General features: G+C 51.2%; 1 protein-coding gene across 2 annotated transcripts in view; it reads left to right on the top strand.

The window, feature by feature from the left end:
* Positions 1-833: 833 nt before the first annotated feature.
* The window catches only part of LIPC (lipase C, hepatic type), a 29,905-nt gene continuing 19,700 nt past the window's right edge, over positions 834-11,038 (top strand). Inside the window, exon 1 of one of the 2 annotated variants that reach the window (XM_029070102.2) lies at positions 834-1,110. In XM_029070102.2, coding sequence (XP_028925935.1) covers positions 1,029-1,110 — 82 coding nt within the window. In that variant the 5' untranslated portion in view covers positions 834-1,028. The remainder of the gene's footprint in view (positions 1,111-11,038) is intronic. The other variant, XM_029070101.2, reaches the window with a different exon arrangement.

The following is an 11,038-nucleotide window of genomic DNA, read 5'->3' as shown; positions in this document are numbered from 1 at the left end:
TCCCGCCCAAACCCCCTTGATCCTGTGTTTCAAGCCACCCCTGCCACCCAGATCCATGTGTCCCCCGGCAACCCCATCCCTTTCCCAGCCCCCAGTAGTAGCCGCCTGTGGAAGCCCCTCCGAATCACTTCACTATGCCTTACTGACCTCATCTGTCAAATGGGGATGAAGACTGTGAGCCCCTCGTGAGACAGGAACTGTGTTCAAGCTAATTAGCTAGTATCTACCCCAATGCTAAGTACAGTGATATAGTAAGCGCTTAACAAATACCATAAAAAACCCCAACAAAACCACCACAAGAGACAGGGAGGGACCGGGGCGGGTGCCCGTTTTAGCGGCCAACCGATTTGGGCGACGAGCGGTGGCTCCCCTGGGCGGGACGGGCAACCCGAGGCTTCTGACCACAGCCTCCCGGGGAATCATCTGACCACAATCTCCCAGGGCCAACCCTGTCGGGGGCTGAGCTACGTGGCCCCCTTGCCCGACTGGAGCAGAGCCGCAGATGGTTGTTTGGTCAACCCCGGGCCCTCGGACCCCCGGCTCTCTGGAGTCTCCAGACGCCCCCCGCTCCTCCGTCAGCTTGGCATCCGCACGTTGCCCCTCCAGGCCGGAGCAGGCCGGCGGGAGGAAGCCGGACCCCAACTCTTCGCGTTTCCCCACAGGGGAGCTTAACTCCTCTGGACATTTTGCAATCCCTACCGACCCTGAGGCGAGATAGCCCGGGGTCCTCGGCCCCGTGACCCCTGGAGGGGTTTCAAAAGTCCCGAGTGGCCTCCCGCCCCGGCCCCGAGCGCGGTCCGAGAGGGCACCGGCTCCTTGTCGGCCACCCCGACGCCCAGAGTCTCGTCGTGTCCGACGGCTTGCAGGCCACCAGGCCCGAGAGGAAAGTGCGGGAAGAGCAGACAGGAGGCTTGGAGATTAATGATTGACCGCCCGCTCACCTCCTCTGGCCGGAGCGCCCCAGACCCACCAGCCGCTCCAGAAACCCGCCTGGGAGGCCTCGGACACCGGACAAGGAGCCGCTGGACATGGAAAGTTGTCACGGGGTCATCTTTTGCTTCTTATTCTGCCTCCTGCCCCGAGCCAGCCCCTGGGGACTCGCACTAGCAGGTAGGCAAGCCCACCCTCACTCCAAGGGGAGGTCAGAGATTTTCTGGATCGGGGCTCCGACCAGAGAGCGAGGGGTTCCCTTCCTCCGTCCCGCTATCTGGAAGCTGCAGCTCCAAAGCCAATGAGGGTGCTGGTGGTGGTGGCGATCTGGTGCTTATTATGGGGCAAAGCACTGTGCTCAGCACTGAGGTGGGGGTGGGGGTGGGATAATCGATCAGAAAAAAACTTCGAGTTGGGAAAGTGGGCCTCGAGTCGGAGAAGCGGCACGGCCTAGTGGATAAAGCCCGGGCCTGGGAGCTAGAGGACCTGGTTTCTAATCCCGGCTCTGGCACTTGTCTGCTGTGTGACCTTGGGAAAGTCGCTTCACTTCTCTGGGACTCGGTTACCTCATCTGGAAAATGGGGATTAAATCCCACTCACTCCTTCTTCGACTGTGAGTCCCATGCGCGACAGGGATTGTCCAACCGGTACTTAGTACGGTGCTTGGCACAAAGTAAAGAAGTGTTGCAGGACGAAAGGGATTATTATTATCGAGTGCTGTCGAGTCATTTCCGATTCATACCGACTCCACGGATATCCTTTCTCCGGAACGTCCCGCCCTCTGCCATAATCCTCAATCTTTCTAGCGGTTCTTTCATTATCGTTGCTTTGGTCTCTCTCCATCTGGCTGCCGGTCTGATTCTTCCATATTTTCCCTGGACTTTTCCTAGCATTAGTGTCTTCTCCAGAGAATCAGTCCTCCTGATTGTGTGTCCAAAATACACTAATCTAAATCGAGTCATTTGGCCTTCCGAAGACCACTTTGGTTTAAATTGCTTCCAAATCCATTTGTTTGTTTTCGGGCAGATAATAATAATAATAATGATCATCGTGGTATTTGTTAAGTGCTTAGTATGTGCCAGGCACTTTACTAAGTCCTGGGGTGGTTACAAGCAAATGGGGTTGGACACATTCCCTGTCCCACATGGGGCACACAGTCTTAATCCCCCTTTTACAGATGAGGTAACTGAAAAACTGAAAAGAGAAGTGACTTGCCCAACGTCTCCCAGTAGGCAGAGAAGCAGCGTGGCTCAGTGGAAAGAGCACGGGCTTTGGAGTCAGAGGTCATGGGTTCGAACCCCGGCTCTGCCACTTGTCGGCTGTGTGACTGTGGGCAAGTCACTTAACTTCTCTGTGCCTCAGTTCCCTCATCTGTAAAATGGGGATTAAGACTGTGAGCCCCATGTGGGACAACCTGATTCCCCTGTGTCTACCCCAGCGCTTAGAACAGTGCTCGGCACATAGTAAGCGCTTAACAAATACTAACATTATTATTATTATGTGGCAGATTCAGGATTAGAACACAGGTCCTCCTGATTCCCAAACCCATGCTCCAGCCATTAGGCCATGCAGATGCCAAGCCTGGCTCTGTCCCTGGGGAGAGAGTTTTCGGGACCCAGGCTTTTTCAGAGGGAAGGGAGCAGGTGGAAGCAGATGTGGGAGGGGGAGGTAAGGGGGCAGGAATGCCAGCACAGAGTGGGATAGGGGAGGGTCCCTAGGGAGACCACACTGGCCTGGATTTCCTTCCCCCTTCCCTGGAGTCCAATATGCCTCCTGATCTTTGGTGGGTAAGGGGCCCTGGGCTCAGTTTGGGTCTGATTCATCTAGCCCCTTGTGGGCAATTTATTGTTGTATTGGACTCTCCCAAGCACTCAGTTCAGTGTTCTGCACACAGTAAGTGCTCAATAAATACGATTGAATGAATGATTGAATGAATGAATCTAGCCACGCTGGGAACCAACAGGCCTCAGTGAAAAAAGCCTGATGTCTCTCTAGTGGGTGTCCTGGTTTCAGGGAGATCATCTGGGGGGGCAGGAAACCCATGAGGCCATCGAGGGGTCGAGAGAAGGGCCGAGGGGAGCAGGGTGTTTGGACGGAGGTTTGGGGGGGCGGGGACACCCACATTTTCTCCAGCAGACACTCTGGCCCGTGGGGCTGACAGTTCTCGGTGCTGAGGAGCGGAGGGTTTGTGGCCGGAATCGGACACACCTGAGGATTGCCCATCGGCATGGTGGAGGGGAATGTGCTCAGGGATTAGCGTGGTTTAGTAGAGAAGCAGCGTGGTTTAGTGGAAAGAGCACAGGCTTGCGAGTCAGAGGTCGTGGGTTCTAATTCCTACTCCACCACTTGTCTGCTATGTGAGCTTGGGCAAGTCACTTAACTTCTCTGGGCCTCAGTTACCTCATCTGTAAAAATGAGGATTAAAAAATGTGAGCCCCATGTGGGACAATCTGATTACCCTGTATCTACCCCAGAGCTTAGAACAGTGCTCTGCACATAGTAAGCGCTTAACAAATATCATAGTTATTATTATTATTATCCCGGGGGGCGGTGACCGTTACCCCCGAGGGGAGCCATTCTGGACTTGACTTGGTGTGGGGAGGGGGGACCAGTTTTGCGGTTTTGTTTTTCCCAAAGTGAAGCTCCACAGCCTCAAAAGGAAAATCTTGCCAGGAAAACATCTTCCCTCACGGAAGCCCGGGAGAGGGGAAAATCTGAGTAAATTTCCCATTATCAGCACCTACTGGGAATCACTGCAATCCCTGGATAATGGAAAACCATCATTTTAGCCAGCCATTAAGCAGTTTTCCCTCTCCTCCCTGCTGCTGCCATTCTCTGAAAAAGTAGCTGGGAAACAGCCAAGGGGAACCAAGAAAGACAGACATCAGAGAAGTAACGTGGCCTAGTGGAAAGAGCAAGGGCCTGGGAGTCAGAAGATGTGCCTTCTAATCCCGGCTCTGCCACTTGCCTGCTGTGTGACCTTGGCCAAGTCATTCCACTTTTCTGTACCTAAATTACCTCATCTGTAAAATGGGGATTAAATCCTCCTCCTTCCAATTTAAACTGTGAGCCTCCAGTAGGACGGAAATTAGTTCAACCTGAGAAACTTAAATCTACCCCAGTGCTTAAAATAGTGCTTGACTCGTAGAAAGTGTTTAACAAATACCATAAACAAAAGGAAGGAGGAGAAGGGAAGGCAACCAGATAACTTGCAAACTGGAAAATACTACTATTAATAATAAGAAATGTGGTATTGGTTAAGCGCTTACTAGGTTCCAGGCACTGTACTAAGCACTAGGGTGGATGCAAGCAAATGGGTTAGACCCAATCCCTTTCCCACATGGGGCTCACAGTGTTAATCCCCATTTTACAGATGAGGGAACTGAGGCGCGGAGAAGAAAAGTGACTTGATCAAGATCACAGAGCAGACAAATGGTGGAACCAGGATTAGAACCCATGACCTTCTGATTCCCAGTTTCGTGATCTATCCGCTACTCCATGCTGCATTTCTCCATGATGTACCTGCAATAAGGTTTTGAAGAGGGAAAAGCCATCTGTCTTTTGGATAAGAGGAGGGAGGGTGTTCCAGGCCAGAGATAGGATGTCGGTGAGAGGTCGGGGGGGAGAGATAGATGAGATGGAGATACAGTGAGAAGGTTAGCGGGACTAGAGGAGCGCAGTGTGTGGGTTGGGTTGTAGGACGCGAGAAGCGAGGTGAGGTAGGAGGGGGGGTGAGCGAATGAGTGCCATAAAGCCGACGGTGAGGCGTTTCTGTTTGATGTGGAGCTGTTGGGTAGCCACTGAAGATTCTTGAGAAGCAGCGTGACTCAGTGGAAAGAGCCTAGGCTTGGGAGTCAGAGATCGTGGGTTCTAATTCCGGCTCCGCCACTCGTCAGCTTGCGTGACTTTGGACGAGTCACTTCTCTGGGCCTCAGTTCCCTCCTCTGTAAAATGGGGATTACGACTGTGAGCCCCACGTGGGACAACCTGATTACCTTGTATCCCCCCTAGTGCTTAGAACAGTGTTTGGCACATAGTAAGCGCTTAACAAATGCCACCATTATTCTTGAGGAGGGGGGAAACGATTCGAAATCATAAACGCCTTCAATGGACAATGTCTTTTGTAAACTCCTCTAGGGACTGTACGCTCGTTATGAGCAGGGCATGTGTCTGCTAATTCTGTTATATTGTACTCTCCCAAATGCCCAGCAAAGTGCTCTGTACATAGCAAGTGCTCAATAAATGCCATCGATTCAACGATTGCTTTGCTTTTACAAGCCCTAGAGCCATCTGAGAAAGAGAGTACGTCCGCTTCTCCAATGACACAGAGGATGCATTGTGGCAAACCCCGCGTTTAAAGAAAATCTGTGCTTTAAAGTCCACATCCAAAGCTGTGTCTCCTGTGTTCTGACTGCTATCCAGGGTATTTATTGGTTTCTGAGTGCTATACTGGATGTCTAGTGTTTTCCAACCACTATACTGGGTGTCTACTGTGTTCTGAACACCATATTGGGTACCTCCTGGGTTCTGAGCCCCAGTCTATTGGGTTCTGAGCACTGTCCTGGGCATCTACTCTGTCTGAGCACTGTCCTGGGCGTCTACTGGATTCTGAGTGCTGCACAGAGCATTTACAAAATGCAAGCAGCATGGCTCAGTGGAAAGAGTCTGGGCTTCGGAGTCAGAGGTCATGGGTTCGACTCCCGGCTCTGCCACTTGTCAGCTGTGTGACTGTGGGCAAGTCACTTAACTTCTCTGGGCCTCAGTTACCTCATCTGTAAAATGGGGATTAACTGTGAGCCTCATGTGGGACGACCCGATGACCCTGTATCTCCCCCAGCGCTTAGAACAGTGTTCTGCACATAGTAAGTGCTTAACAAATACGATTATTATTATTATTATGCACAGCTCGCAAATCTGGAGGAAGTGCCGCTTGATTAACAGGAACGGCCTGGCCCTTCCCTGCAGAAAGTGTGATGGGTAAGTGGTGAGCAGAGAGTTCCCCTGCCTTCCAGGAACAATGAGACGCAGATCAGAGGCTGGCTTTAAGGCTACAGTCCACCCGCCTTCCGGTCAGACAGTTGATCATATTTATTGAGCACTTACTGTGAGCAGACCACTGTACTAAGCGCTCGAGAGGCAGCGTGGCTCACTGGAAAGAGCACGGGCTTTGGAGTCAGAGGTCATGGGTTCGAACCCCGGCTCTGCCACTTGCCAGCTGTGTGACTTTGGGCAAGTCACTTCACTTCTCGGTGCCTCAGTTCCCTCATCTGTAAAATGGGGATTAAGACTGTGAGCCCCACGTGGGACAACCTGATTCCCCTGTGTCTACCCCAGCGCTTAGAACAGTGCTCGGCACATAGTAAGCGCTTAACAAATACCAACATTATTAAAATAGAACAATGTGACAGACACCTTGAACAATACAACAGACTCACTCCCTGCCCACAATGAGCTTATCGTCTAAAGCAGCGTGGCTCAATGGAAAGAGCCCGGGCTTGGGAGTCAGAGATCATGGGTTCGAATCCTGGCTCTGCCACTTGTCAGCTGTGTGACTGTGGGCAAGTCACTTAACTTCTCTGTGCCTCAGTTACCTTATCTGTAAAATGGGGATTAAGACTGTGAGCCTCACGTGGGGCAACCTGATTACCCTGTATCTACCCCAGCGCTTAGAACAGTGCTCTGCACATAGTAAGCGCTTAACAAATATCAACATTATTATTAGTAGTATTATTATTAAAGGACTGTCCATAGCCTGTCCAATGTCTACCCTCATTCACTCATTCAATAGCTTTTATTAAGCGCTTACTGTGTGCAGAGCACTGTACTAAGCGCTTGGAAAGTACAATTCAGCAACAAATAGAGACGATCCCTGCCCACAACGAGTTCACAGTCTAGAAGGGGAGAGATAGGCAACTAAACAAGTGAACTAGAATTAGTAGCATCAATATAAACAAATAGAATTATAGATATATACCCTCCTACCTGTCCTCCTGCTCAGAGGCCAAGGAAGCAGCGTGATGTAGTGGGTAGAGCACGGCTCCGTGTGGGAAAGGGACTGTGTCCAAACTGCTTAACTTGTATCTACCCCAGCACTTAGAACAGTGCTTGGAACATAGTTAGTGCTTAATAAGTGCCATTATTACTAAGCACTGTACTAAGTGCTTGCCAGAGAAGGAGCTGGCTTTAGATGGGTGCCCGAGCGTTCAGTTCTCACCAGGATCCTTCTAGGATGTGAATTCCTTGTGGGCAGGGAAGGTGTCTACCAACTCTGTCTGCACTGTCCTCTCCCAAGTGCTCAGTACAGTGCTCTGCACCAGTAAGCACTCAATAAATACCACCGATTGGTGGATGGATCCGAATCACTGGTGATTGGTGGGAGGTGTTCCTGATGCGATTCTTCACGGTTCCATTGGAGAGTCCCCGGGACACTTCCGGCCCCGATGGCCACCCCAAAATGTCCTCTGGTGGGGGTCCCTGCGATCCACCCCCCAGAGCGAGGTTGCGGAGGAGAACCACGGTGCAGGCCTCTCTGCCCCTAACATAAACCGGGAGGGAAGAGGGGTGGGTTGATTGGCGGAGAGACAAGGAGGATGGATGGAGGTCTGACCCTCTCCCCCCCCCCCCGGCCAACCGTCCCCCAGGACACCCCAGCCTTGCTTAGGCCAAGGAGAGACAGGGAGCCCACTCTTTGGTGGCTTTTCTGGAGGAGGACAGCCGCCCCTCAGCCAGAGGTCAGAGATCAAGCCCCCGCGGGTCCTTCCCCGTCCCCCCAGCCCGACAGAGGGAAGACCGTGGGAAGGGGCAGTTACCCTCCACAGGAGTCACCTGATAAAATATTTGCTTAGGGTCTTGAGTGAGGAGCCGGAATCTCATTAAAGCCTTTATGCATAATAAATGATCCTCCGGCTCTTTGAAAATACAAACTGCTACCCAAAGGCTAAGTAATTTTTTAATTAAAGTTGATTCAGTCAGTCTTCCCAAGACTGAATCGTTCGGTCACCCCCCGGCACTTTAAAAAGGAGGAAAATCTGGATCCAGGATATTTCCCAGGAAGGGAGACAGGGAATTTGGATCCTGGGAATGGCTTTCCATTTCTTGGAAAGTGGGCTGTGTCCTGGGAAAGCAGGGCCCAGAGGGTTTCGGAGAGATGCACGGCTCTCTCTAGACTGCAAGTTCGTTGCGGGCAGCGAACGTGTCTACCAACTCTGTTATACTGTATTCTCCCAAGAGCTTAGAAAAGTGCTCTGAATACGGGAAACGTTCAATAAATACCACTGGTTGATTATCCATGGACAGACTGGTGTCCATGCTGGGTCTTTAGAGGACAGGGGAGAGTCAGCAGTGCTGGATGGTATTCGCTGGGTCAATGGGGGAGAATAAGGGATGGAGAAGGGGAAGTCAGGGGTGTTGAACGGTCTGTGCCGGGTCAATGAACCAGTGGTATTTATAGAGCGCTTCTACGTGCAGAGCACTGTACTAAGCACTTAGGCGAGTACAATATGACAGAATTAACAGCACATTCTCAGACCAAAATGAGCCTGGGATGTTAGATGGGCCATGCTGGGTCACTGAGGGAGGGAGAGTTTGGGTGGAGAGGGGAGAGGTTAGAGATGTTGGTTGAATGGTCATGAGGGTGGGTGTCCAGGAGGGCAGCACATGGTGCAGAGAACTGGGGTCTGGTGGATTTGGAGGTTCACTCATTCATTCAATCGTATTTATTAAGCGCTTACTGTGGGAGGAGCACTGTACTAAGTGCTTGGGAAGGTACGATACAACAATAAACAGTGACATTCCCTGCCCACAATGAGCTCACAGTATAGAGGTGGGGGACAGACATCAAGGCAAATAAATAAAATAACAGATATACGCTTAAGTGGTGTGGGGCTGGGATGGGGGGTGGGGAGAGCAAAGGGAGCAAGTCAGGGCAATACAGAAGGGAGTGGGAGATGAGGAAAAGTGGGGCTTAGTCAGGGAAGGCCTCTTGGAGGAGATGGGCCTTCAATAAGACTTTGAAGAGAGGGAGAGTCATTGAATGTTGGATTTGAGGAGGGAAGGGGTTCCAAGCCGGAGGCAGGACGAGGACCAGGAGTCAGCGGCGAGACGGGGAGATGGAGGTACAGTGAGAAGGTTAGCACTAGAGGAGCAAAGAGCCATTTCTCCACACCATTCGTGCTGTGACATTTCGAAGTAATCCTGCACGTAAATCATTCGATCCCTACTCTGTAAAACACCCTCTACACTGTAAGCTCCTTATCAGTGGGGAACACGTCTACCAACAGCAGCGTGGCTCAGTGGAAAGAGCACGGGCTTTGGAGTCAGAGGTCATGGGTTCGAATCCCGGCTCGGCCACTTGTCAGCTGTGTGACTTTGGGCAAGTTACTTAACTTCTCTGTGCCTCCGTTACCTCATCTGTAAAATGGGGATTAAGACTGTGAGCCCCACGTGGGACAACCTGATTCCCCTGTGTCTACCCCGGTGCTTAGAACAGTGCTCGGCACATAGTAAGCGCTTAAAAAATACCAACATTATTATTAACTCCTAGTTATTCTTCAGATTTCATCCCAGCTAACGGTTCTTGCCCTGGGGCAGCAGAGAGACAGAAACCAGCTGACTATTACATTTCAGCCGACAACGTGGATAATCGTTGAGAAACAGCCTTCTCCAGCAACGTGGCTGAAACAAAAAGGCAGTGAATGCGCAGGCTGAACAGGGTTTCCTGGAGAGTTTTGTTGTTTTTTGGGTTTTTAGTTTTTCAGTAGCTGCAGGGCACCAAATCCACAGCCTGTTTGCGGCAAACGGGGCCTGTTTGTAATGATGGGGTGTGATGGGGTGGAGAGAGGGCACTGTGCTGCGAGAATCAAAGCTGATCTTTGGCGTGGCCATTAAAGACTCAGTTCTGGGTCTAATAATAATAATAATAACACGGTCCAAACACAGTACTAGTATGGGAAGATACAAGATAATCAAGTAGGACCCGGTCCCTGTCCTACAGAGGGCTCAAAGTCCCCTCAATCAATCGTATTTATTGATCGTTTACTTTGTACAGAGCACTAAACTAAGAGTTTGGGAGAATAAAGTAGGACAGAGTTGGTAAAGTTCCCTGCCGACAACGAGCTTACAATGTAGAGGGTGTTTGACAGAGTATGTATTGAATGTCTATTTTACAGGCGAGGTAACGGAGATGCTGAGAAATGGTATTTCTTAGAAAAGCACAGGCCTGGGAGTCAGAAGGACTTGAGTTCTAATCCTACCGTGGCCATCCATAAAATAGGGATAGAGAGTGTGAGCCCCAGGTGGGACAGGGACTGTGTCCAACCTGCTTAACTTGTATCTTCCCCAGCACTTAGGACAGTACTTGGCACATAGTAAGCACTTAAGTACCAGAATTATCATTATTACTATTATTATTATTATTTGGAATGGAGTTTGAGACTGAGCCCCACGTGGAACAGGGACCGTGTCCATCTCAAGTTGCCTGTATCCACCTCAGCGTTTGGAACAGTGAATGGCACATAATAAGCACTCAACAAGTACCATTATTATTATTATTTTGGAACCGACGCCTCCCGGGCTCAGCCCCAACCTCAGCCCCCTAAATCAAGCTGCGGATTTCCCCAGCCCTCTTGAGCTGGCTCACGCACTCCCGTGGGCGGAGGAGGGGGACAGAGTGGCAGGAAGATGCTGATTTTGCCCCTCCCGGCCCTCTGGCACCATCTGCTATTCTGGGAAGCCTTCAAACACCTTGCCCTCTCCAACCTCACCTTGCTTCTGTCCTACAGCCCAGCCCGCTCACGTCGCTCCTCTGGTGCCGCTAACCTTCTCACTGGGCCTCCGTCTCGTCTGTCTCCCCGCCAACCCCTGCCCACATCCTGCCTCTGGCCCGGAACGCCCTCCTTCCTCAAATCCTCCAGACAACCACTCTCCTTCGCTCCAAACCCTTATTGAAGTCCCGTCTCCTCCAAGAGGCCTTCCTAAACTTAGCCCCATTTTTCCTCATCTCCCACTCCCTTCTGCATCACCCTGAACTTGCTCCCTTTGCACCTGCCCCCATCCCAGCCCCACACCACTTATCTACTTCTCTGTCATTTTATTTACCCCTTTGCTCTTC

The sequence above is a fragment of the Ornithorhynchus anatinus genome, chromosome 8, assembly GCF_004115215.2.
Source record: "Ornithorhynchus anatinus isolate Pmale09 chromosome 8, mOrnAna1.pri.v4, whole genome shotgun sequence".
Classification (NCBI taxonomy): Eukaryota; Metazoa; Chordata; class Mammalia; order Monotremata; family Ornithorhynchidae; genus Ornithorhynchus; species Ornithorhynchus anatinus.
This window is presented reverse-complemented; position numbering and strand designations above follow the sequence as displayed.